Here is a 26,148-nt window from a genome sequence, read left to right as displayed (position 1 = left end):
TTGATTATCCCCTAACACCCTATATATATTTCACCTCTCATTAAAAAAATTTTGGGCCCCCTTCCGGTTCAGGCCAACAGATGTCATGTATAATAGGGTGGGCCAAAATAAGCCGAAAATTTTTTTTTTTTTCGAAATCAATTTTTGGATAGCGCGCAAAAGTTGCGTAGTGAGCTAGTTAGCACTCACAAAAAAATTCTTGGATATTAAAAAATATCTAGCCGGCGCTATTTGACACTGAAAAGCCGAAAAAAAAAGAGAAAAATGAATTTTTGTCGAAATTTTTTTAAAAAATTAAATTCCAAATATTTTGCTGGAATACACTGAAAATGTTATATAATGAGCCAGTTCGAGCCCATAAAATGTTTCATTGATTTTAATGAGCATTTAACCGCTCCTTTCCGACATCAAAAATTGGAGAAAAATGAAAAAATATTGAATTTCTTTAGAAATTATTTTTCAAAATTAAATCATAGACAAATTAATTAAATAGCACTATTAATCATAGTAATTATTATCACGCAATAGTATCATACATTTTCTAGAATTACATATACAGATAATAAAATTTTGAAAAAGAAATCTTCAAACTTAATTTATAATACCTCATGCATAATGAATATTATATTCTGGAATAATATTGTCCCTTGTTATCAAATGATAGAAGTTCTTTCCAAGCTTGAAGTTCGGCATGAATTATCTCGTGCAGTTTCACCACGAACTTTTATTGCAGCTTCGGTTATCAGTTTCACACAACGTTCCACAGCTTGGAACTCGTGACATGGAAATTTCTCGAAAGTAAACTCTGTAGAATGTTCTTTGCACATTTCTTTCCATCGTTGGTCTTTTAGATTCATTGTAAGAAGTGGCTCTGTCTTACAACACAGTTTGTATAATCAACTAAATCATCATAATCAACGGCTTCAAAATTGAGTTTAGTACGCTTAAAAAATCGTACACCATCCGAGCGCTTCGTCTTCTTATTTCTAGAGTTCAGAATGCGTCTAACAGCTAATTCCCGAATGTATTTTCTTGAGTCAAACAACATTGTCGACAGTAGCTGTTCAGGACGAGCGAAATATGCATTATTTGAGAGAACTTTGAAAATTATCTCCTTAACGTTGTCTGGAAACTGCCTTGCAAGAGAAATCATTTTCCAAAAATATTGGGCACCGTACTGGCAGTTCGGTTTCATTTTTATTTCAAACCACAGGGAGCATAAACTAACATTACATACTTTACAAGCATTGTAAGATTTTCTGATGGAGTTGAAGTGCCTATATACAAGCGTAACAAACGGTTTGCAGTTGTCAGCCATCGCGCATGACTGAGTTTGCCTGGGCTACTGTCAGCTACGCTTGAAGGACAACTACCATCTTTTACGGCAAGACAGATACAAATATTGTTGTGCAATACTTAAATTTTTTACATCTTCCATGTCCAAAACCAGAAGATTGCAGTCAATTTTATCAAATTTGACCACCGGATTTTTTTCACAATCTCTAAGAAGTTGTCCGATAGGCTCCAGAATATGAATATGGCCCCTTTGTGCAACCGTCCAATTCCAGTATAAGATGCCTCAGTGGCAACTCATTGTGGACATTGGACACAAGAGAGGACCCCTTTAATTGCTTATTTATATATATATATATATATATATATATATATATATATATATATATATATATATATATATATACAGCTGTGGAGGTGTAGAATTACAGCATTTCTTGTCAGCTTGAGAAAACGAATACTTGCGTTCAATTCATTGGTTAGTTTAAAGGACTTCAGAGGATTCACATTTTTTCAGTACTCAAGGGCTCTATTTGTCAAACATATATAAAATAGTTATAAAATAATCTTAGGAATAATAGAAGTAGTTGAGCGCCGTTTATTATCCAGGAGAAACAATTGGAACCGAAGATTAAAAAATTAGCATCTTATGTAACTATTTTTTATTTGAGTGCGTGCATTTTTAAAAATTAGCGTACAAATGTCGCATAAAATTGATTGATTTTTCACTGTTTTTTCAAAGTAACGTATTGCGTAACATTTGAGTACTTACTTATTTCGAAACTACTTTTTTTTCCCCCCATTTTTTCAATGTTTCAGTCTTAAAAGGGCGTAGCTAAATATTCTACGAAATGTATAAAAGTCTTTGAGGATTTCAACTAATTCACTGACAGATACGTCTAATGTTTGTTGAAACTGGATTCAAACTTTTATTTTTGACCCCCCCCCCTTTTTTTTTTTTTTTTTTGAAAAAAGTGGATTTTTGCCCTTTTTTTCAGTTTTTCAAGGTCAAATAGCGCCGGCTAAATATTAAACAAATTTAGCGAAAATTTTTTTTGGTAATAATGGGCCCATATAGCAACTTTTCCGCACTATCCAAAAACAGATTTCCAAAAAAAGTTTTTTCGGCCCACCCTAATGTATAAGTATCTGTTTGAAGATACTTATACATGTCTACATACAAGTCTGTTTTTAAAAAAAAAAGTCAAAAAAAAAATCCATTTTACAGGTTTACATTGATTTTCCCACACATATTGAAAAATGTAAAATTCCATTTATGCAAAGTTCCTAGCTAAGTTGCAGAGATAAATACAAAAATTGCAAAGTTGCTTCTTCAAAATGTATTACAAGCTTTAATCGAAAAAAAATATTAATATATATTTTTTTTCATATATGTGCCATAAAGCAGATTTCAGTCAACTTCCACCATTATGCTTAATTTGCATGATTAGTTAAGATTTACTAAGGATTGAATCTTTTATTGTAGATGCAATCCATTATATTGCTCACTCCTGTTGCAGGGGTGTTACATTTTTGCCCATTTATTTGCACTTTCCTGGAATTCTAACTTTGACTCGTAAGGTAATCAACAGTCTAACTTAATTGTTTGCACCTAAAAATTACGATTTGTTCTGCAGGTGAACACAAATAATATTTTTTGAATCAAATTAAAAAAAAAAGTTTATACTTCACGTATATGACGTGTTTGGCTAAAAAAATTTCTTGAAATAGAATTTGCTACACTTTTGTTTGTTCTAAAGAGTTTGCATTTAATATTTTTTAAACTTCAATGCTGGATGCAACATGTATGCCAGTAAATAAGCTGTAATTTAAGCCATGTTACACCAATTTTTGTATTTTTGATTTGGTTCTTTGTTTTAGTGATAGTCGATATCTTTTCCAAGTCTTTCCAAAATAAGAACGGAGTCGAATATAGAGCAGCACTTTTTTTTTAAACTTTGTCAGTACAACAGCAATCGATTTTTTGACTGTTCAATCATGTACTGTTGTACATTTTGCTTTACTTCAATATTTGCGACATTGGGTATATAAAAATCAGCATTATGTAAGATCAGAAAGAAAAAATATGAAAATTGTTCTTTTGAAAAGGTTATGTTTAAAAATATAACTTTTACCTTTATTCGATAATTATTCATATTATGTTGGTTTTATAAAGTTTTTTTCTTGATCTTCATTATCTTTTATCTTAACCCGCATCACAACCACTTCTTGAAGTATTTCGTATCATAAAGGGTCTACATATACATGCATACTATTATGTTAATCAAGTCAAACATTTCAATCAATATTTCCCCGCAGAAAGCTATTTTAATTATTTAATTTAGTTACAAGATTTTGTTCTTATCTCTTTAATTAATCAAGAAATTAGATATAATGTGACTATTGAATAACTGTTAATTACATGGAACCTTAATTACCTTCCGAAAATGAATTGTTTTTCTCGCAAATAGTATTTAAACCAAAAAAAAACCCGGTTTAAACCAAAAAAAAAACATGGTTTAAACCAAAAAACCCGGGTTTTTTGGTTTTTTTTTTGAAAAAACCGGTTTTTTTACCAACCCTGCTTTTAATATACTTAGAAGCAGTTTTACATTTGGAAAAACTATTTGGGGAAGCTCACTAAAAAGTGGATGGTGTAAAACTAATTTACATTATGTTTACAATATAAAACCAAATATTTGGGGACTCATGTCTTCTCGAATCTCTCCCCCCCCCCCCGGACTACAGCACTGCAAAGAAGCAAATCAAGAACAACATTTCAGATTATAAAAGAGAAAAGTAAGAACTATTATTACAATTAGTTTTAATAAATTTTTTACTTCGATCAAAGTATGGTTTCCTAAACATGGACTGTGACTTGGTGAGTTAGAGCAGGTGGATGTAGGAGTATTTGATAGAGCAGCTGAGCTTTCTTCATCTAGCAACGCATTCTTTAAATCAAGTTGAGTTTGCTGATCTAAAAAGGAAAAACATGTCTTATATATAGGTATATGAGTCTTATATATGGGGTCTCCAGAAAACTTAATTTTTGAACAAAAATATTTTTCAATTTCGAAAGCTTTTGTTTTCTTTTTTTTTCATTCTTACATGAAAGTGTTACCTACTAGAAGTAACCTTAAACAATGGCCCAGCTAAGTTCCATTTATTTCACTCATAAATAAAAAAAATTAAAAAATGCCTTGTTCATGGAAATAAAGAAAAAAAGAATTTCTTTTTAATGCTTAAAAATTGAGGCCAATTTAATATTAAAGTAGTAATTTTGTTAATTGTGCAAACAATGAGCTATTTTAATGATTAGTGGGAATTTAATATTAAGCTCTCTTAATTAAAGTACGGCTTAATTAGTAGATATCGTTTTAGTTCAAATGTATGTTAAAAATAGTATTTAGTGAATTTAAGAACATACTGGCAATTTATAATTATGGTAGAATGCCTATGATTGATGTATTTAACCTTCATCATTTATTTTCTCCTCACAAAAATTGACATTGATATAATCTGTCATGGAGGTGAGGAATTTTCCATTAATATAGGCCTAATGGATAATGGAGGCCTAATGGATTCAGGGAAATATTTTTTTTTCTTCGTTGCTACAATCTGCGCATGTCAAGCCTATAAAAACATGTTCACTTCTTTTTTTTACATTAATTTACGTCCCTGAAATTTGAGTTCACGGAGGTGAGAAGTCAGAATAACCACTGTGAGGACTCTCCTCTTCTCTATTTGGCGGCGCTAGTGTCGCGCCTTCTCTATGTACTTTAACTTCTATGTTGTGCTTCCGGAACACAGAGCAGCGCCATGTTTAATACTGTAAATACGTGTATATTCGAATAAAGTAAATTAAGTGTTTCTATCATATTTGTGCTATCCAGTAACATTGCCTCTTCAATTATATGACGGTCACCACAGTTAGTTGGCAACGAGGATGGGATCCGAACCCACACGGGCACCACACTAAGTTTTTACAGCAAAATCTATCTCCTTGTTTTTCGACAAAAAATCTCACAACTTCAACTATGGCTGAAAATAAACAAGGGGTTCCCTTATATCATGGAAAATAAAATTTGATGTCACTACTGCCACGTGTTAATGAAGAATGGTGTTTGGGTAATGGAAATGAGCATTTTTTGTGTGACATTACTACTTATCCTAAAAAACAAACTAAAATACAATATTAAAAAATTAAATAAACTTAAACAATTAGTATTTGAGACACTTGTGAAAGGAATAATAAATACATAAATATATACTTTTAATTAAACAAGTTATTAAACAACATAAACAGTCACACCAGGTGTATGTTTATGTTGTTTAATGTTTTGTTTAATTAAAAGTATATATTTATGTACGGAGGTGAGAATTCACATGTTGTGTACCAAAAATATTGTAAAATAAAAACATTATCAAAAACTTGTTGGCAGGTTTAAATAGATAAATAGATATATTTTTGATGAAATTAAAAAGCATTGTTAAATGAATCTTTCCTTAAAGTTTTTTTCTGTAAAAGGCGTGTGGTAGAAAAGTTACACCTTTTTAAGAATGACCCACATGTAATACATATATATATATATATATATATATATATATATACACACACACACACACACACACACTTGGGAAAAAATTGACAGTGGTCCACTGGTCTGGAATCGCAAAAACATCCATCCGACCAGCAGAAGATTTTGCTGGTCCATGGGACCAGTGATGTTTTATTCCCATTTTCTTATCTAAAATTTTAAGAATCATCTTTTTTTAACTGTTGAGAGAAAGTTTACCCTTTTATTTACAGTGTTTACGTTTTGTTATCTTTGAAAGAACGGAAACAATTATATATTTCTACAGTTTTGTAACTATAACATATTGTTTCAAAATTGAAATTCATGTCCTTTATCATAAATCATAGCATCGCAATAGGAATCAATTTTAACAGTTATATCTAAACTAAAAATTTTGTGTTAAAAATAAGTTTTTTTTTTTAGTATTAAGGAATTGAGATTGATGTTTTTACTAAGTTCAGGAAAATTTGGAAAATTAATCCATTAATAGGTCATTAACATATTTGCAACAAGAGGTGCTCAAAAAGGATTTTCAATGAAAAGGGTTTTTGTGTCTTATGTCTCACGCTTATTTGTTGAACGTTGTACTGTTGGAACAAAAAGAAAAGAAACCACCAGATTAACAAAGTAATAAAACAGCAATAACGAGAACAAAAGATTGAATTAAAAATACTAAATTTTTTTCTTGGATACAAACTTTCCAGACAATTCTATTTCAAATTTGGTAGAAATATAGCTCGAAGTTACAAAATAGATGACATAAGTGCAATTTATGTACAAAAGTAATAATAAAAGTAACAATACTTTTATCACTCTTCAATTTCAATGAAAATCTAGAAAAACAGTAAACTTGAAAGAGCTAGTTGAGAAGATTTTTTTACTTACATGCTGCTTGCTGTTTTGCTAAATAATCATCCAGGTCTTCTAAGTTCAAATCATCATAAATGAATTCATTTTCTTGAAAATCAGGATCTTGTGAACAGTCTCTGTAATATTCCACATCATCTTTTATCTTTTTGATCTGATCTACTTCTACAGTTCCATTGTCTAGCATCCTCAAAAGTGTTTCAAGTTGATTGATATGAAATTTATGTTTCCCATTCCGAACTTTTAATTCATCCAGTCGATCCAACTTCTAAAAAAAAGGCATAAATATATTTTATAAAATAAAAATAACAAAAATATTTCAAAATGGATATGAATCGTAGTACTGAAGCATTAACATTAAGTTAGATACATTCTAAAAACTGCTAGTACAGCTCCTAAGCAAGATGAGAACAGAAGCATTGGAATGTATTAAAAATACTATTATTAATTTTAACTAATTTGGTTTCAAATTATTACAAAATTAAACATTTACTCAATAAGATTGAATTTTACATTCTGATAAAACGAGAACATTAAGATACCATACAATAATAGTGCACATAGATAGTATTTGGCTTAAACCAGTGGCTCTCAACCTTTTCACAACTGACGACTACTTGATAGTATTTTGAATTTTAAGAGGACCGACCAAATACGATAGAAATAATATTTTCACAATAATTATATTAGGCAAAATGAGATAAATCCAAAAATTTCCTCCAATAAATTTAACTACAACTATGAAAATGATATAGGAGTTATTCCACGAAAATGCCAACCTATAGGCCAAAATTTCAAACTCAATCAATATTAATGTATTATACATAATTTTAGAGATAACATTCTTAATTTTTGAATCTCGTAAAAGGTTTATCAAGATGGATGCCGTGCGTAGAATAATTACTGCTTGAAGATCTTTAACAATAAAATGTAAATTTTAACTTTTAAGCATTCAAGAAACGCGACCGGCAATTTTTTAAGCATACATTTGATGCAAATGTTCTTTTTTTCAGTCATTGCTTACATTTTGAGATTTCAGTTTATTTAATTTTTTTTCTTTCTCGTTTAGCCTAATTTGAATTCTGCATTGAATGGCCTGTTATGTTTGTCACAAAACATATATTCCCTTCCACACTTTTTATAGGACTATAAAAAGAAAAATTTTGCTTTATTCTGCTCCCAAGAGTTACCTAGAATGCATTTAAAACATAATTTTTATTAAATTATTTAAACAATTAGTTATCAGCGTGACAAACAATAACAAATTGATTGTTAAGAACATAATCGCTTGAAACAAACGCTGCAGCTTTCGAAAATTTAGTTCAATAGGAAATAAATAAGATGTATGCTTTGAAACAATTTAGTTTTTTAAATGTCACTATGAAATATTTTGCGATTTTTGCTACAATTAACTCGATTTTTTAACATATTTGTGGAATTTTCTCGGGTTGTATTTTATGGGAAAAACAGCAGCTCAAAAAAATAAATAAATAAATAAAAATTAAAGCAGAGCAAGAATGGCAGGTTGACAATGAGAAAATGACAGGACAAAAGCAGCAAAGTGTATGCAAGTATTACGGCAAAAAAAAAAAAATCAAGACTGAGTAATCAAAAATGAGAAGTCAGGAGATGAGAATCAATTGCAGAGAAGCTAGTGAGCTAACTTTGTATAGAGTTGTAATCCAATGCAACTTCGCTTTTCTCAACATGCTAAGTTTACAGAAAGATTTAAAAAGCATGCTCTTCCAAATAGTCCCAGGAAAAAATAAGCTTTTATATGTTATCTTGCTAAATAATAATAAAACTGGAATTAATGTGGCCAAAATGAAAGTCAAAAAGTTCCTAGAAGAAGCCTTCTTGAAAAAACAATCCTTGCAATGGATTTTGTTTTGGTAAAAAATATAACATTTCTTGATAATTTTCTGGAAAAAGAAGTTCCGCTGTTGTGTGATTAAAAAAAAAAAAGTATGTTGTAAAAGCCCAAGATAGAAGTAAAATTTTTATATTTTCCTTTTTTTACATTCTTAACTGCCATTTCACCCAGACGTTTTCTCTCCTGCCAAGCTCTTGTTCTTTCTGCGTCTAACTCAGGCATATTCACAACATGATTGCATATTTTAATGAAGAAAATAAATTATAAAAAGTAAGAAAACTAAAAATTATTCGAAATCCGCTTTTTAATTGTTGCCAAAAACAATAAAAAATAATAGTAATAATAAAGTTAATTTTGGTAGTAAAAGTGAACAAAGTAAATTCAAGGCTAAACCTTAGCAATGTGGATTTTGCTCTTAAACTGTTAACTTGACTTGAATCAAAGAAATCCTCAAAAACCTGCATTATATGAAACGTTTAAAGTGACCAAAATCCACAAATATATGTTTACTTAGGCCTTAAAATTAAATTGTTAATTTTATTAACAAAACTAAATTTACAAATAATATCATTTTACATTATTTCTCACAACAATTAAAAAACAACTATGTCACTTCCGTCACACAAGAAGGTTGGGAATCAGAAATTCAAAGCTCTCCCATAAAAAAATTCATTTCAAAACAGAGGAGAAAAAAATAAATTTTGCACAAAGTCAACAAAAATGCATTTATTTAATTCATATTGAAAATTTGTTAATAGAGGTGATAATTTTAAAACAAAGTATCAGTGCTTACTTACTAATTAATATTTTTCGACACGTAACGGCCTAAAAAACTAAACGACTCTTCACTGTAATGAACATAACTTCAGTTTTGTTTGTCACGGTTACATTTGTCACACGCCATATTTTGAAGAAATATTCATTTTTGTCACATTGTAACTAAAATGAGTATTATTCTACATGAAAATTAAAGTTAAGGAATGAAAATTACGCATTGTACAGCCTTTACAATAATATCTACAGTCGACCCTCTTTAAACCACCAACCTTAGTGACGGACCGAAAGATGGCGAAAGTCGAGGGTGGCGGTTTAATTAGTTTTCCCTAAAACTGCATAAATGCATGTTTTCATGAAAAAAACATTTGAAGGCATGTATTTTCCTTTCCAAATGAAGTTTGAAAAATAACAGCCTTTGGATTTGAAGTGTGTCACGGCTCATGGATGGTTCTTTGGCTATTTTTTTTCTTCCCAGAACTTGAAAAGTATTTATAAGTAGGGTCCGATCAAGCCAAAGTGGTACCCAGGTCCTAGTTCAATTTGGTGCCCCACTCACAATAAAACCTGCAGGTTATCAAAGTACAAGTTTAAAAAAAAAGGGTAGAAATAAATTCACCCTCCTTTGGCGCCCTTAAAATTACAGGGTGGCAACAGGAACTGTGAAAAAAAGTTCCCTGACTTTTCCCTGATTAAGTTCACCAAATTTCCCTGATTTACGTTACCAATGATAATGGTTTTCTTTCTTTGCTCTACTTGAAATCCATTGTATGTATGTATAAAATGCAGTTCAAATTTTAAACGTTTTAAGTTGTGTTGCAAGAATAACAAGTAATAGTGAAAGAATAGAAGTAATGTAATTATTCTTATCTAACTAATTGACATATTTATGCAAAACAGATGAAACCATTTGACATCCATTCATGGGGAGCTTTTCTCTAATCAAGAACATAGAGTTTAATGAGTGAACACAGCATTTTAACAAGGAAAAAAATAAAGATATTTACTTAAGTACACAAGTTAACTCTATTTCAAATGATTTCAGTATGTAACGAAAAAAAATCTTAGATTGCTTTTGTAACAAACAACTTTGAAATGCAAGGAAAAGAAAAAAAAATAAGTTAATTTCAAAATGTATAAAAGAAGAATACAACTTGGTTATAAAATTAAAGAATCAATTAAGTCTGAAGAAAAGAAAACTTTTATAATCTGCAGTGACAACAAATAGTATAATGGCAACAAAGGTTTTTTTTATCGAAAGTTCAAGTTTAGCAATTAAATTAAAAACGCGAAGAAGTAATAAATTTTAAGCTTTTATAGTATTATTTCAAAAACCAAAATGGAATAAAGGCAAAGGAGCTAAGGCATTAATGAAGGCTTCCTCTTTGCTTGTACGGTTGTTTATTTTACATAGCATTGAAGGCGTAAAAGGAAATTTCAAGCTAGGTAAAATAAACAACCTAACAGACACAGAAGCAATCTTAGGAAGTTCATCCTGTGGTTAATAAGTAAGATTCAATACTTTGACGTTGAGGAAAAAAGATGCACAAATATGCGGCAGTGTATAATCTCACCTCATTAATTTTACTTTTTTTTGAACAGATAATTGGCGGAAAATGCGTAGGGAATTAGGGTACTTAATTTTGTAAAGCAAAAAAAAAAAATTTTTTTTTCTTCATAAAAATCAATTTTTCCTGATTTTTTGTTATTTTTTCAAAATTCCCTGATATTTCCCTGACTTTTCCCTGATTAATAAAGTTCCCTGACTTTTCCCTGATCTCCCTGATTTCCCTGATCTGTCGCCACCCTGAATTATGGTGCCCAGTCCACGGACCCACAGGACTGTGCATTAATCAGACCCTGACAACAAATTGATGGCTTGTGAATCGGTATATTTTCTTAAACTTACAAATTAGAATTTTTCCGTGCATGCTAGAGATTGTTTTCGGTATCTTAGCAGAAGGAAGCAAAAGAACACAATGTTATAGGATGTTGATATTAACTTGTTTGCTGAAGTCTGCACACAGTGTCCAGTAACAGGTTAAGCCTCAGCATCCTCCATAGCTGACCGTAACAGAAAAGGGGGTAAAGAATGAACGCTTTTGCAGCTGAGTAGTGAAAAGTCAAAATGAAAAGGTAAAAAAAGTAGGGGAGCAGATAAGATTCGGTTAAAATAGTGTTTGTATAGAAATTTACTTTGCTTTATAGATTAATTTAAAATGGTGATTGATTCCTTTTTGTCATACTATTTTTGTTTCACAAACTTTTGTCCTTAGTTACTTTTTAATTTTCCAGGACACAAGAATGAACCACTATAAGCGTGCAGAGGTTTGCAGCTATTGGTTAACAAGACCAGGGACTTTTAAATTCCTATCCGTTTAATTTTATTTCTGTACTTAAAATTTTTCATTTTCTTTAACAGCATCTTCTGTAGTTAATAAATTAACAAATATTTCATTAGCCATTTGAACATAAATTTTCCCAAGAGAACCATAATTTCATTTTTTTTAAGTTCACACTTGTCAGATTTTAAAAAATGCCCCCCCCCCTTTTTTCAATACAGCTCATAACTATATCTGCATCTGCGAAAAGCAACGGCAATAGGAAGTAAATCTGGTATGTTTTTCTCACAAAATAATGGGTTAAAGAACGTGAGAATCTACAGCACTTAAAATTTTTAACTTCTAAAAGTAAAGAGCACTGCACATTTCCCTCTTTTAGAACTGAGATTTTTGCTATTAAACATTTTACTCTTAAATAAAGACTTTCCATGGCTAACTAATGAAGTTTTAGTTATCAATCTTATCATTAATATAAAGACTCTTCTGCAGAGTCAATTAAAATACATTAAACTGCCCACATCGGTCATATACATTAGACTTATAGAAATTACTCAAAAATATAAGACAGTAAAATTTATCATTTCATGAAATATTTACGAAAATCCAGTGAAAAATGTCTCAACCTGAATAATGCTAACAAACACTGAGAACAAACCACAATAAATTACATAATATGAAAGTAACAAACAGTTTTGGTTCAATCCTTCTATTAACTACATAAGGATGTTTCAGTAAAAATAAGCACCTCTTTATCATTCTTCTTCTTTTTTAAGCTAAAATTGATGGTGTCTATCTCAGATTCAAACTTATCCACTTGTATGTTTAAACATTCTATACAAGACTGGAAAAAAAAAAAAAATAATAATAATAAAAATTTAAATTTGCAGACAAGATTATATAAATTAGTAAGAAAGTATAAAACCCTTCCAAACATAATTTATAGGAAATGTTATCACAAAACAGCTTAAAAATGAATAATACAGAAAAACATTAAAGTTATATATGACATAAAGGTTTTGCACTGGCCTTCATACATAATTATATAAATGAATTAAAAAGTATAACAACAGTTTTAATACATAGAAGTCACACACGCAACCAGAGTCGAATTTTTACACAGGCAGAATAGTTCTAGGGTGGCAAATTTAGAGAAGGCAAATTTTACTAAAGAAAACAAGAGGGAATCAAACAATGCAAGCTTTTACAGTGCAGTACAAATACAATTACACAAAAAACATTATTGTTGCTTTACAGTACAACAAGAGGGAAAATATGAGCCAAATTAAAAATTGCACAAATTCTGAGAAAACTGTCTTTTTTCTTGCTGCAACTGAACATAAAAATGCATTTTGGAGCAGTTGTTGCGTTTCAGCATAAACTACTTATTCTTTATTTTCAAGATTGAAACATGAAGAAATTTTGATGAGGAAAATCAAGGAAGAAAAATCAACACAAAACGTGAAATGAGAGGCTGAAGGGTGAAATAGGTAAAAATAGGGCAAAAAGAAAAAATAATTAAAGAATAAGGGAGGGGGAGAATTAGAGCTCAGGAAGGGGGGGGGAATAATTAAACATACAAATGCAAACAGTCTGTTATACAAATATACATTTAAAAAAAACATTAGATAAATGAACAAACTCTTCTAATTCTGTGATTATGTGCATGTGTTTTACTCTTTTAAATTTCACGCAAAAACTACAATTGCAATTAAAATTTTATTCTTACAGTAAGCCAACAAGTAATTTCATCTCTCTCCTTTTGGGCAGGATCTAGTTTTTGTGCTGCACCCAAACCCTCTTTTGAATATGCTTTCGTTTTTGTTTCTCTTTCAACCACTTTAAACCTCTCCATTTGCTACAAATACAGGAGAAACAGTATCTTAGCAAATGCAGTTATAATTTCAAGAAACATTTTAAGACTCTAATAAACATTTAACAGACAAAAAAGTTATCAATATTTTAAAAATACATATCAATATAGTTGCAAATCCACAGTGGGGGGAGGAGTCCCCCCCCCCCCCCAAAGGCTTGTAAATTCAAAAAATTAAAGGAGAAGACCACCAAACCTCTCCCTCCTCCAACTCCAGCACATCACAAAAAAAAAATCGCCTATAACTGTATTTTTACGACTTTATGTAAAAAAGTTTCCAGGGGAGCTCTCCAATGTCATCGAATATTGTCAAAAGTTTTGAAATTTTGGAGCTTCAATTTAAAAAAAAAATAGCCGTGGAAGATTCCTTGAATCCCGTTCCTTTACCTAATGTTACCAAAGTAATCCTACAATCGCGTTTTGAAGACCCCAGTTCCAAAAAAGTTCCGCAGGGAGACTACAAAACCTCCCCTTTTTCTAGCATCACAAAAAAATCCCTAAACTGTGTTTTTGAAACATTAATATCAACATGTTTCCCCGGGGTGAGTTTTGAACATCATTCCTTTGTATAATGTCTTTAAAGAGAGCTTTCAATTCTGTTTTTAGGACTTCAATTCCGAAAAAACTCCGGGGATGAGCTCATGAGCCCGATCCCATCCCCTATCATCAATGAAGATCCTCTAACATTGCGTTTTGAATCTTCAAAAGTTGAGGAACAGTATCTGATCCCATCCATTCCCTTAACACTCAAAGATGTTCAACAATCATTTTCAAAACTGTAATTTCGAACAATTTCTGGTGGAAAGTTCTAAAACCCGTTCCTTCCCCCAACATCATAAAAAATGGCCTACAACAACGTTTTCAAGACCTCAATTTTGAAAATTCCGGAGAGGAGCCCTCAAGAATTTCTTTCCTCATCTTTTAACATCATTCAAAGATCCTCTAAAACTGTGTTTTTGTAACTTCGACGCCAAAAACATCTCTGGGAAAAAGTTCTGAACCCCATGTCTTCTGCTTTGTCATCAAAGATAGCCTACAATTGCGTTTTTTAGGATTTCAATTCCAAAAAAATTTCCGGGGGAAAGCACCTAAACTCCCTTGTTTTTAGCATCATTAAAAATCTCTAAAATCGCATTTTTAGAGCTGTAATATCAAAAAAGGATTGGTGAAAATTCCTGAATCTCATCCAGGAATTTTTGCCAATCAAGCCACCTTTCCTGGCTTGAAGGGAAACTTCAAGGCACCAAAAATGGCAAACAACTGCATTTTCAAAAATATACCCTTAATTTTCAAAAATTTTCCAGAAAGGAACCCCCAAACCTCCCTTCTTCTTATTAACCACCAAAAAGTGTCTAAAAATGAGTTCCTTTAAAAAAAATTCATGGTACAGCCCGCAAAACACCTACTTATGCCAGAATATTAAACAGCTCAATCGACAAACAAGTCCATAACTATCTTGAAATTTTATTTAAAATGCAATTTTTTTATTTCATTATGTTCAGAACAAAAACTGATAAAAAGAGATTCCATCTTGATACTGTAACGTTTCTTTTGTAAGGTGAAAGTGCAATTGAAAGCCTAAATGGCTACTGAAAATACGTCATGAGTCCTCAAATGAATCAAAAGTTGAGGGGTTTAACTTGGATAATGGATGCAAAGTACTAACAGAAATTCCCCCCCCCCCCTTTTTTTTTCTTTTTTTTAAATTTTCAATTTTTTATTCTTTGTACTTGAAACACTTTTAACTATCATTCTAGCTCTTTGAATCAATCATATACATTATTCGGGAAAAAAAAAATCATGCTTCAGTTTTTAATTTTTTTTTTAATTTTATTTTTATTAGTCACACCAATCCCCCCCCCCCCATAATGAATTAGTAATTTGCCCCTCCCAAAAGGATCGTCTGGATCCACTACTGTATCAATATCAATACTTTAATGATTTACTAATAGTACATTTAATTATCATTCCATTGTTCCGTAAATTAGATCCCTTCTTAATAATACAATCAAAAATTAATTTAGACAACATTAAATGCTAAAAATTCAACTAATTTAACATTCAGTTGCTAAAAAGTTATTTTAATGCATTATATCTGGAGCCTTCAATCTTCAGCCCACTGACTACATCTCACCGCTAACAGATCTTGTCTGGTCTGCAGAAAGCTTACACAATGAGTGCTTTTTTTCTTTATAACAAATTTCTTTTTAAGCATTGTTTTTAAAAAACTATGCTCAAAAAATCTTTAAAAACACAAGAGTGCTTAATTAAAGAAATATGGGTGCGTGGGGAAGAGCTAATGTCAACTAGACCATCTGAGCTGAAATATTGTTAGATTGTTTGACTGCCTCACATCCAAAAATTTAAAATGCGGCTCTTGAATAAAAAAAGATTGGAGACCCTTATGTTATATGATTGCATAATAGAACAGCATCTTCCGTAGATAATAAATTAACACAGGAATAAATAAAAAAAAACATATTTCTAAAAAAGGATGTATTTGTTATGAAACATAGATTTAGTAACCCTTCCCAACTTGTTTGTTCCAAACGCCAAAAAACCAAATTAACAACAATGCAAAGCTAATTAATTGGTCCAAGTTTCAGTCAGTACAGAATAAGAATGACTTCACACACACACATACATATACATATTTATAATCTTACAGTTTCAATGAGTTTCCTAGCATCCTGTAAGCTTCTTTTATCTTTTATATCACTTGATGTTAACCAAGTCTTGATTTGGTCTCGTAACCTCTAAAATAAACAAAAAGCATTAAAGAAAGAGAAAACAATTTAAAAATTACAGGACTAAAAAGAAGACAAAGACAATAATTTGGAAAAGCATTTAAAGAAAGTACCATGTTCCTTTAACTCTCATTATCTAAATATATGAAATAACCCTGATAATAACAAGTAAATACTAATGCATATAACCAAAAAAAACACATAAGCAAAACATAATCCAACCAAGGTTATATGCAAGAGGGGGGGGGTGCAGGGTTCAAACCCTCCTCTTAAATTTTTTAAAACTATTTCAAAATATACACATATTTCAGGTACATTATATTGAATTTAGTTTCCAAAGACCCATAAACAAGGTGCCTACAAGGGGGTGGGGAAGGGCTTACATTGTAGACCGTGCTCTCTATTTGTAATATGTTTATATCTTCTAAGAAAAATGCACACATCGCATAAGCATCATTTTAATTTTTTCTAAAGCATTTTTGTCTTTCTTTTCAATTTTTCAGAACCAAAACATGTGAACATCAGAGAGCGTAACATAAAATAAAGAGATCTGATGCGAAAACATAAAAAGGCTTCACTCAATCCATTTACTTGTAACTCTGGATAAGGATAAACTCTACACTATTGAAATGTTTGGGGAGATTCCTCTCACTTTTTGGGGTCTATCATAGTTTTTGGTCTAGGATAGAGATTTTTTTGGGCAGACATAACACTCCGACTTAAAGCCTGTCTAGACGAATATTAAAATTCATGTTGAACATAAAGCAAAAAATCGCACAGCTTTCAGGTGGATATACTAATACTTCACTGCACATATTTAACAATCTTATTACCTCGAAAAGTAAAAAGTAAAGGGAGAAAAAGAAAAAAGTAACAGATCTTAATGCTTTTTTATAATTGGTATTCATGCAAGGACGGATACAAGGGAGGGGCGATAGGGGCGATCGCCCCTCCCTTGTATCCTTGAGGAACCCTGGACCAGCAATTTGTCTGAATTGAGGTCCTAAAACGAAAGAGTAGGCCACCCTTCATGTGCCGTTATGGAAAGGAACCAGGTTCGAATCTAAGACACTTTTCATCTTTGGTGATTTTAGGAGGAGGAGTTTGGAGGACTTCCCCCGGCATTTTTGAAAATTTATGTTTTAAAAACGTGATTTTAGACATCTCAGTTAGGTATACAAGAAGGAATGGACCGTCAAGGATGATAGAGAGAGCAGGTTTCGAAACATTTCCTTGGAATTATTAAGAAATTGAACGGAAAAGAAAAAGAATAGCGTGGGGAATCTTCATTGCGAACTCTTAATATTTTAGTCTCTTTAAATAAAAATAATGTGTTAGCCCCCCCCCCCCAAGCAGGTGTCAATCAGATACACCATAAGAGGCAAGGTTAAAAAAAAAGAAAAAAAAATCGCCCCCTTCTTGAGACATTTCTAGATCCACCCTTGTATTCATGTCACTCTCAATAAATAGAATCAAGGTCCATAGCAGATAAAAATATGATCATGCGCACAAATTTAAAGGAAACTCCAGACAGATATTTTGGGGTAATAACGAGGGCTGTGGAGTCGGAGTCAGTTGGACTGATTTGGGGGTAAAGGAGTTGGAGTCGTTCGAAAACATGCCGACTCCGGGCTTCTTTTCTTTAATTTTCAGACTCTGCTTGCATTTTTTAAAAAACTGACAATCAAACATTTTTTTTAACATGTAATAGGGCCTACTAATAAGAAAATAACTGTCATTGTGACAACCAGCTGGCTTGATTGTTTATCGAACTTTCTGCAATTTGATTTTCAAATTGAATTTCTAACTTCTATGCATCTTAGGTTTACAATAAAATACATCGCGAAACTTTCATAAAAAGGATTTATAATATTTGAATATTTGTTTATGGATTTTTCCCCCCTTCCCATGAGGGGGATTTGAAAAAATAAATAAATAAATAAAAAAGCCGGAGTCGGAGTTTCAAAATCCAGTAGTGGGAGTAGGCCATTTTAATTCCGACTCCGCACCCCTGGTAATGACGAACCATTTTATTTATTTTTTAGTGTGAAACAGTTGAGCTTATAGACTGACATAAGCTTACTTCTTTTGCACATCCAACAAAAGGGCCTTCAGCTTTTGTCAGACATTTTCTCATCCATAAGCTCACTTATTTTTCAAAAAAGAATCATTTACAGCTTTCTCATGATTTGAATTTACTTCATTTTTAGTACAGTAAAAATAGGGGTCGGATCCAAACATCCAAAAAAAGAAATTTTAAACCAATTGCAAGTTGTTTATTACCCTCCCAATTACCCCCCTACCCCCAACCCTTACCCTTTGTATGTACACAAAGTCCCACCCCATTGTGCGTCGGGTTTTGGAATAGGGAGCTTGTAAAAATTGCTATTTTGGGTATATATTCGGAACTTTTAGAGTGCATTTCAAGCCGGAATATTATGTCACATTAAATTTAAAAGCATTAAATTAAAGGCCCCCCCCCCCCCCCACAGAATGAAGCAGTGCCCTCGAACTTCCCTCCATACATTTCAAGTGTAAATATTATTTCATGCAAAGTTAAAGTTAGAAATCAAGTGTGTCCATCCTCCAAAAACGATGGCGCACCTCCTCCCAAAGCTACAGCACCCCTCCCCCAATAAAATAACACCCTCCCCCCCCCTTGCTTTTCATTTCAAGCAGAAGAATTTCATGCAAATTTAAAATACATTAAATCAGGACTGTCCATCCCACAGGAACAGTGGCGCACCTCCCAAAGCGAAATAATATACGTAAAGATAACCCCCTCCCCCCCTTCTCTAGTGACACATTTGATTTAATGGTCAAAAAAAAAAAAAAAAAAAAAGCTGAACTGTTTTTTTTTTCCTTTTGCTATATTGCTTTTTTGCAGTATTTGAAATCAAAATTTTTAGTTTGTATTATATATGCATGCATGCCCCAAATACGTGATCAGATTGAGATGTACTCTCCATCAGAACTGGAATTTTCAAATTAATTCTCATAAGTTTGTAACACACAGACTTCGTTATTAAGATCTTTTTTGGTATCTAGATCCTTGGTGAAATCGTTATTGTTGCAGCTATGTTTAACACAGTTTGTACACATAGTTGAACACTTCAGCCTACTTTCAGACTTTTTAAACATCCACTATTTTAAATGAATCCCTCAGAGCAAGCACGAGATATGAGGTACAGAGTCATCTAGAGCAGAAGGCTTGGCTGTTGTAATAGGACGCAGATGATATTTCGGTGGTGCTTCCTCCTTCTTTGTGCCCATCAAAAACGACACTAGCTTTTTCATATTTATAAGTGACATATACACAGCATTGCTGGCATATTTCCTAGAAGCTTACAGATCATTACCGAAAAAAACACGATGGAGAAGGTATCTTCTATCTCTAACATATATGATACCAGCTGTTTGTTTTGTGATGGTGAATGGATCTTTTGCTTCAAGTAATGAAACTTTAATGATACAGGATTTCTTTCCTTATGAAACCAGAATCATCGAATACTGATGGAGAATCAGCCCATAACTGTTACTAGAAGTTTTCAGCAATTTGTTATTCCACCCTTACTGTATCCCCTACTCTTCGGTGTAAAGGATTTACACCGAATGGTTTACACATCACCACTGGTTTACACATCTTTGCAGATAGCAACTACTCTTGTAGCAGAAGCTAGGGACTTAACCGCATGCTTCCTTTATAAAGAAATGCCACAAAATTTTTTGTCACCAATATCATTTTATGTTACTATCCCAATGTTAAAGGCCTCATCTCAACTCACCTTATAATTAGCGACCAACCAGTATCAGTGAGCAATACCACTACCAACTTTAGTCAATACCGGTAGAGAGGGAAGAAACTTCTGGTGGCTTTAGAAATGGATTGTGATCTCCAAACTGGGAGACTAAAGGCGTAAATATTTAGCATTCTACTGTTGTATTGCTCATTGCTCTCATCAAGACTTGTTCCATTGTTGAATCACTACAGGTTCTGGACCACCAAAATTGGTCACTGCGTTGGATCACTGGGAAACTTGATTGGACCTTTATTAAAATTTTTTAATTGCATAATGTACTCAAAAATTTCAGACAGTGTTGCAAATATATGTGTTCATATTTAGTGTAATTCACATAACCAGATGCGTAATTCACATAACCGGCTGCGTAAAAGAGAGGAAGCTTGGTGTTTGCAACTGAGAACCTCCACTGACTTAGAGGGTACAGACTTGCAGCATTGCTGTCTCACTATTGGCAATTTCGGTTTATCAACCCCTACGGTGATGGCAAAAGATTGAAGAAAAGCTGAAGTAAAGCAATTAAGAAGAAGGTGGGAAAAATCAGTCAATTTAGACTTTTTTTGAGCTGCACAGGGATTTAGTTTTAGATATCACTCCAACACTCTAAAACAGTTATATAAATTTGCAACAGGTTAAAACTTTTTTTTTTGGATTTTTGGGTTTGGCCATTTTTTGGTCTAATTTTACTCTGTACTATTTGCTTCAGCCAATCAATCTCAAAATTTTATCAACGTTGTTACAGGTATGCTTGAAAAGAGCAACTAGTAAACCTGGTTGCTCATGTGACATATCAGGAAAGTTCTAATAGAGCTACCGGTTAGCTGATCGTATATGAAAACATTCTATGGACCCTAACCACTAGCGTCTTCAAATTGACCGCCCAAATTCCTTGCTCTATTCAAACATACTTTAAGTCTACGTGGAGATACATTTCAATAATTAAATATAAGCTTTTTAAATTTCTTGAAAAAAAAAAAAAAGCTTTCAACATATACCTACTATTTTGACCCCAAAGTTATGGAATTTGCGGGGGGAGGGGGAACAGACATACCAACAGATACATATTTCCCCATTTTAATATCTTTCTTCCAAATGTGTATTTTGCAAGATTAATTGATGTAACACTTTTACAATATTAAGCATTCCTTTTATACTATTAAGCTTTATATTCACAAGTTAATTTTTTTTATGAAAAACATTGTGGAAAGTATCCTAAAAAAAGCTACGTTTGTCAAAAAAAAAGAAGATTCCCATTTTTTTCCAATAAAAGAATAACAAAGGATTCTTTTCAAGTAATGCACTGTACCAGGTTGGTAAACTTAGATTGTTGTGCTCCCGATTTCTTACGTTTTTAGCATTTTTCAAAGTTAAATGGAAAATAGGAAAAATAAAGATGCTGATTTATTTATTTTTCTTTTTGTAAGATGAATTTCTTAGTAGATTTGCACAAAAATACCAACTAATTCCGAAAATACCAACAAAAACAGACTAAGTTGAAGAATACTGATATTTACAGACTTTTACTGACCAGTTTTATGCCCTGTACTAGCAGTGGTGCCAAAATTTGAAGAGGCTTGTGAATATTTGGAAACTATGCCTTGTTGCTTTCTCAAATAAAATATTAAAATCTTCAACAGCCATATAAGATTTTCAAAATATATGTTCAATTATTAACATGATTTAAAAATAAGTAATTAAAATATCGGATGACATAAAATATGGAATCATTGTAAAGAAAAAGAAAGAAAAAAATGAAATGGTTGAAAATTACATTACAGGCCAAGAAAAACATTAAAAGAGCATGTTTAAAAAATGTTTACTAATTTTTTTGTTTTTCAAAACATACACAAATATTAGAGTTGATTACAGTCACATTGTTTCCGATTAATTTCAGTACAAGCTGAAGGTTTACTTGTATTTTAAGTTTTAAATTAGGTCTTAAAAATTAGATAAAATTGTTGCACCTGCGCTGGATGTTTTGTATCCAGTTTCTTGGCTTAAACAAAGGAAAAAATGTTCACCACATATCTACAAATGAACGTTTTTAAACATACCTCACAATTATAAATGCTCCAAAAGGTTCTAAAGAAAAAAGAAACAAATCCTGTAGTTATAAAAAATGAGCCTTAGATATTCTTGGGCGATCAGGAGACAATGCTTTTGTCTGCACTGAATAAATTCAAAAAAAAAAAAGGGCAAAAAAATGATTTTTTTTTTTTTTTTTTTTTTTTTTTTTTTTTTTTTGTGATGAATTTCTTTTTAACATTTGATTAAATAATTTCAATTTAAAATAAAAAGGGATTTCAGTATTTATATTTCAGGTATGGATTTTAGATATCACTTTCAAGACGGGTGTCCCATGATCCGCCTTATTTTTAAAATTGTTGTTGCTAATTGCATTTAACTAACCTGAAGCTTTTTAATTTCCTTTTTGAGATCTGCTTCATATTTCTCTTTTTGATTTGCATTTGTTGCACTGTAAACCTAGGAAAAAAATAGATTAAATAAAAAATCTTTTAAAAATCATTTGTTGCACATTATTCATTGCATAATTCTAATAATGCAAATCTTGGAGGGCGATCGCGATAAAGTGAGAGATTGACATATTAATGGGAATAGTATGGGGGTTGATGATGAGCTTTTAAAAGAAAAATTATTTAAAAAAATATTTTTCTTTTAACATCCGAGTATCGAAATTGAAAACATAAACCAAATGATTGTGTTGAGTTCAGACAAAGAATTTGTATTTTATGGTCATTACAAAACTTTCTTCTATATTTTTCTTACGAGTTCTTGACTCTTTTGTATAATTGCTTATACTAAGTTTTGTTACTGGCAAAAGCAGAATCAAAGAACGAAAACTGAAAATTATTTAAAAATCCTTACTTAAATTAATAACAAGCATTTTATTTGTTAACAAATAGGAGCTGACAACAGATAAAATTTTAAATCATTGAGATTTCTCTGGTTTTCAGCAGCAGCTAAATCGTGTGAAAGGTTTTCCTGACAATTGAAAGGGAAAACTTCTACCATGATTTACCTTTCACATTCTTGATTTAATTTAGCTGCACAACATTCACAAAAGATGACTAAAAAAAAGCCCCCTTGGAGCGATGGGTGCCAAAATTGAATCAGCTCTTATTTCCATGTAGGTTCATATTTATTCTTAATTCCTCCAAACCATAGCATTATTTTTTGAGTTATTGCAGCGCAATGCACAAGAAAGAATGTCCTTTTGCACCACCCATCTTGGAGCTATTAACGACCAATTTTCAATTAAATCCATTCATTACTTCTTCAGATATAGCAGTCACAAGAAATAAAAAACCGCAACCTCAAAACATGCAAATTCGTCAAAATTCAAAAATTTTCACGAATCCAATACCTTTTTCTGCACATTAAATATAGAAAAACGTAACAATAAGTTTTAAGGGGCAGAAGGGCCTGGCAACCAAACTGGTGCCTTTGCTTTGGCATGTTCGAAAGGTCTGAGCTAGTGAAGGCCCAAAACAAATCGTCAGCTCCTCAGAAAAAGAAAGGAAAAAAACCTAGTCTAATAGTCCAAACCGAGTCCAATAAACATAAAGCTTGACATTCAAGTTTTAAATGAAATCTAACAACTACACATCAAGGGTTGAAAGGTAAAATTTGAAAACTCTTTAATAAAGAGTTTTCAAATTTTAATTGCCAAAAACTTCAATTTTTTCAGAATCCAATTAAAAATCAAAATCAAAGTTTTAAGCATATTGATGTGGTAGAAACCACATCAATATGCTTAAAACTTTGTTAGTAGCTATAAAAAAAGTTTTGTAACACAATGAAAAAAAAAAAAAAAAAAAATTTTAAACAAAATCAAGACACGGCAGATATTTTGAATCTGCCAAACTTCTTATAATCTAATAAAAAATTTGCATTCAAAAATATAACACTATATATAATTTAATAATATTAATTAAATATTTTTGTTGAAAATTAATGTCCTCTAGAACTAGTTAAAAATAAGTTGAACATAAAACATAAAATGAGCTGATGTGTGCATCAAATGACTTCCTTTTACTCCAATTTAATGTAATTTCCCCATTATTGGCATTTTTAATCTGATTCAATAGTATACTGTCTAATTATCACCCACAATGGCCAAATTGAAACCAGATTCAAAAAGAAAAAAAATCGCCAAATTTGTCGCTTGGCGATCAAAATAATGGTGATATATTGCCAAATTATAACACCACTTAAGTTTACATCGAAATTAACAGTGATTTTCCACCAAAAAGGGGGAAAAGACTCCTTTAGAAACACCCGAATGCAACCAAAAGGGAAGGTGCACAACTAGACCCCACTAGGAGTCTACCTACCAAATTTCAACTTTCTAGGACGTACCGTCCTTGAGTTATGCGACATACATACGCATATACAGACATCACGAGAAAACTTGTTGTAACTAACTCAGGAATCGTCAAAATGGATATTTCGGGTGTCTAAACGTTCTTAGGTATATATGCACATGTGGTCGGGTGGAAAATAAAACTCAACATTCATTTGAGGGTGAGCAAAATGAAAATTAAGGTCCATTTTTGAGTGAAAATTTTTTCATAAATACAATACTTCCTTTTTTGTAAAAGGAAGTAAAAAAGCACAAAAATGGATGCATATTAATACAGAAACGACAATGTAACTTACTAACATGATCAATGATCATTGGAATAAATTACAAGATTTTTAATAAATCTAGATGAGATGAATTAATTACAAGATTTGATAAGGTTTTTTTTTAATTCATTTATTCCAAGAGGTTTTTTTTAGCATACATTTCAAGTTATAAGAAAATTATTTAAAGAGTCTATGCTACGTGCATTAAATATTTATAGACAACCAGCTCAGAGTTTCCCTAGGTCTGTGGGGGAGGGGAAGTCTATATTCAGTAGTAAGCTTCTTATAGCTGAAATGATTATAATGCTGATGAAGTGTTTACATGTATATCTCTCGTTTCTCGGAAGCATATACAATAACTGGCGAAAACATTAATATTTCGTTAACGTGATGCTTTTCAAGTATATTTGAAAAAGTATTGAATCTTAGAAAAACACGAGTTGACAAAAAAAAATCTTTTAAAGCCGAGCGAGGTTTGGTCGTCCAGGCACTGGAATTTAAAGGAACTAAAAAATGACATTTTAAATAAATTTTTACAATGCAAAAAGCTAAAATTAAATTATTTGTTCAAAACTACTCCTGTGCTTTCCATGCAATTACTTTGTAACCAACAACCAATGACTAATTTAATAGAGGAATGCAGCCATTCTATATAATAGATTAACTAGACTCTCAAACAATTTCTGGAGAGATTCCAGTCATTGTGTAATTCGTAATCTAAAGACCCAGAGAGGTTTCATTCTATGTGTTCGTGAGAACTCCCAATACAATGACATTAATGATGCTCCCATTGAACTTCTGTCTTTCGCGAACCCACTGAGCCATTTGGAATTAGATGTCAGACTAGACTTGGTTCTGGACGCAAAAAAACGCGACCTAAATCCTACTGAACTTTGCGCTATTGCCTTGGAAACAATTAACACTTGTTTCCCTCCTGACGAATGGCTTCACATCTATACTGATGGGTCCCTGTTGAATTTTTCCCGGGGTGCCGGCGCTGGAATATTTTGTGACTATTTTTCTTTTTATCAACATGTTGGATCTTTTACAACCTATTTCGATGGAGAACTCGAAGCCATTCAAGTGGCATTACAACAACTTGCTTCACATCTGTATCCATTCCAAAAAGCAGAAATACTTTCAGACTAGACTTCTGCTTTACAGGCTTTGTCTAGTAATAACCATGAAAGTAAGGGGTCTTGTATTCAGAGCTGTAAAAAACTCCTGAGGGATATTGAGAAAACTGTGGCTTTTCAGTGGATACCATCCCACTGTGGTCTGACCAGAAATGAGAAAGTCGACTTCTTGGCCAAGAAGGAATGCAATGTTCTCCAAAGGTCTCGTGGACTCTTGCC

The 26,148-nt window shown here is 31.9% G+C and overlaps 1 protein-coding gene across 1 annotated transcript in view; it reads right to left on the bottom strand.

Moving 5' to 3' along the window:
- LOC129216625 (CCR4-NOT transcription complex subunit 3-like) overlaps window positions 1–24,829 on the bottom strand; it is a 67,323-nt gene extending 42,494 nt beyond the window's left edge. The window contains exons 1-7 of the mRNA XM_054850844.1: window positions 24,824–24,829; window positions 22,553–22,627; window positions 16,263–16,352; window positions 13,453–13,581; window positions 12,472–12,567; window positions 6,756–7,005; window positions 4,134–4,270 (exon numbers count right to left, since the gene is read on the bottom strand). Of these exons, the coding sequence (XP_054706819.1) occupies window positions 4,134–4,270; window positions 6,756–7,005; window positions 12,472–12,567; window positions 13,453–13,581; window positions 16,263–16,352; window positions 22,553–22,627; window positions 24,824–24,829 (783 nt within the window). The remainder of the gene's footprint in view (window positions 1–4,133; window positions 4,271–6,755; window positions 7,006–12,471; window positions 12,568–13,452; window positions 13,582–16,262; window positions 16,353–22,552; window positions 22,628–24,823) is intronic.
- Window positions 24,830–26,148: the final 1,319 nt, after the last annotated feature.

The sequence above is a fragment of the Uloborus diversus genome, chromosome 1 (genome assembly GCF_026930045.1).
Source record: "Uloborus diversus isolate 005 chromosome 1, Udiv.v.3.1, whole genome shotgun sequence".
NCBI classification, from domain to species: domain Eukaryota; kingdom Metazoa; phylum Arthropoda; class Arachnida; order Araneae; family Uloboridae; genus Uloborus; species Uloborus diversus.
The sequence above is the reverse complement of the archived record's forward strand: the minus strand, read 5'-3'. Positions and strand labels throughout refer to the sequence as shown.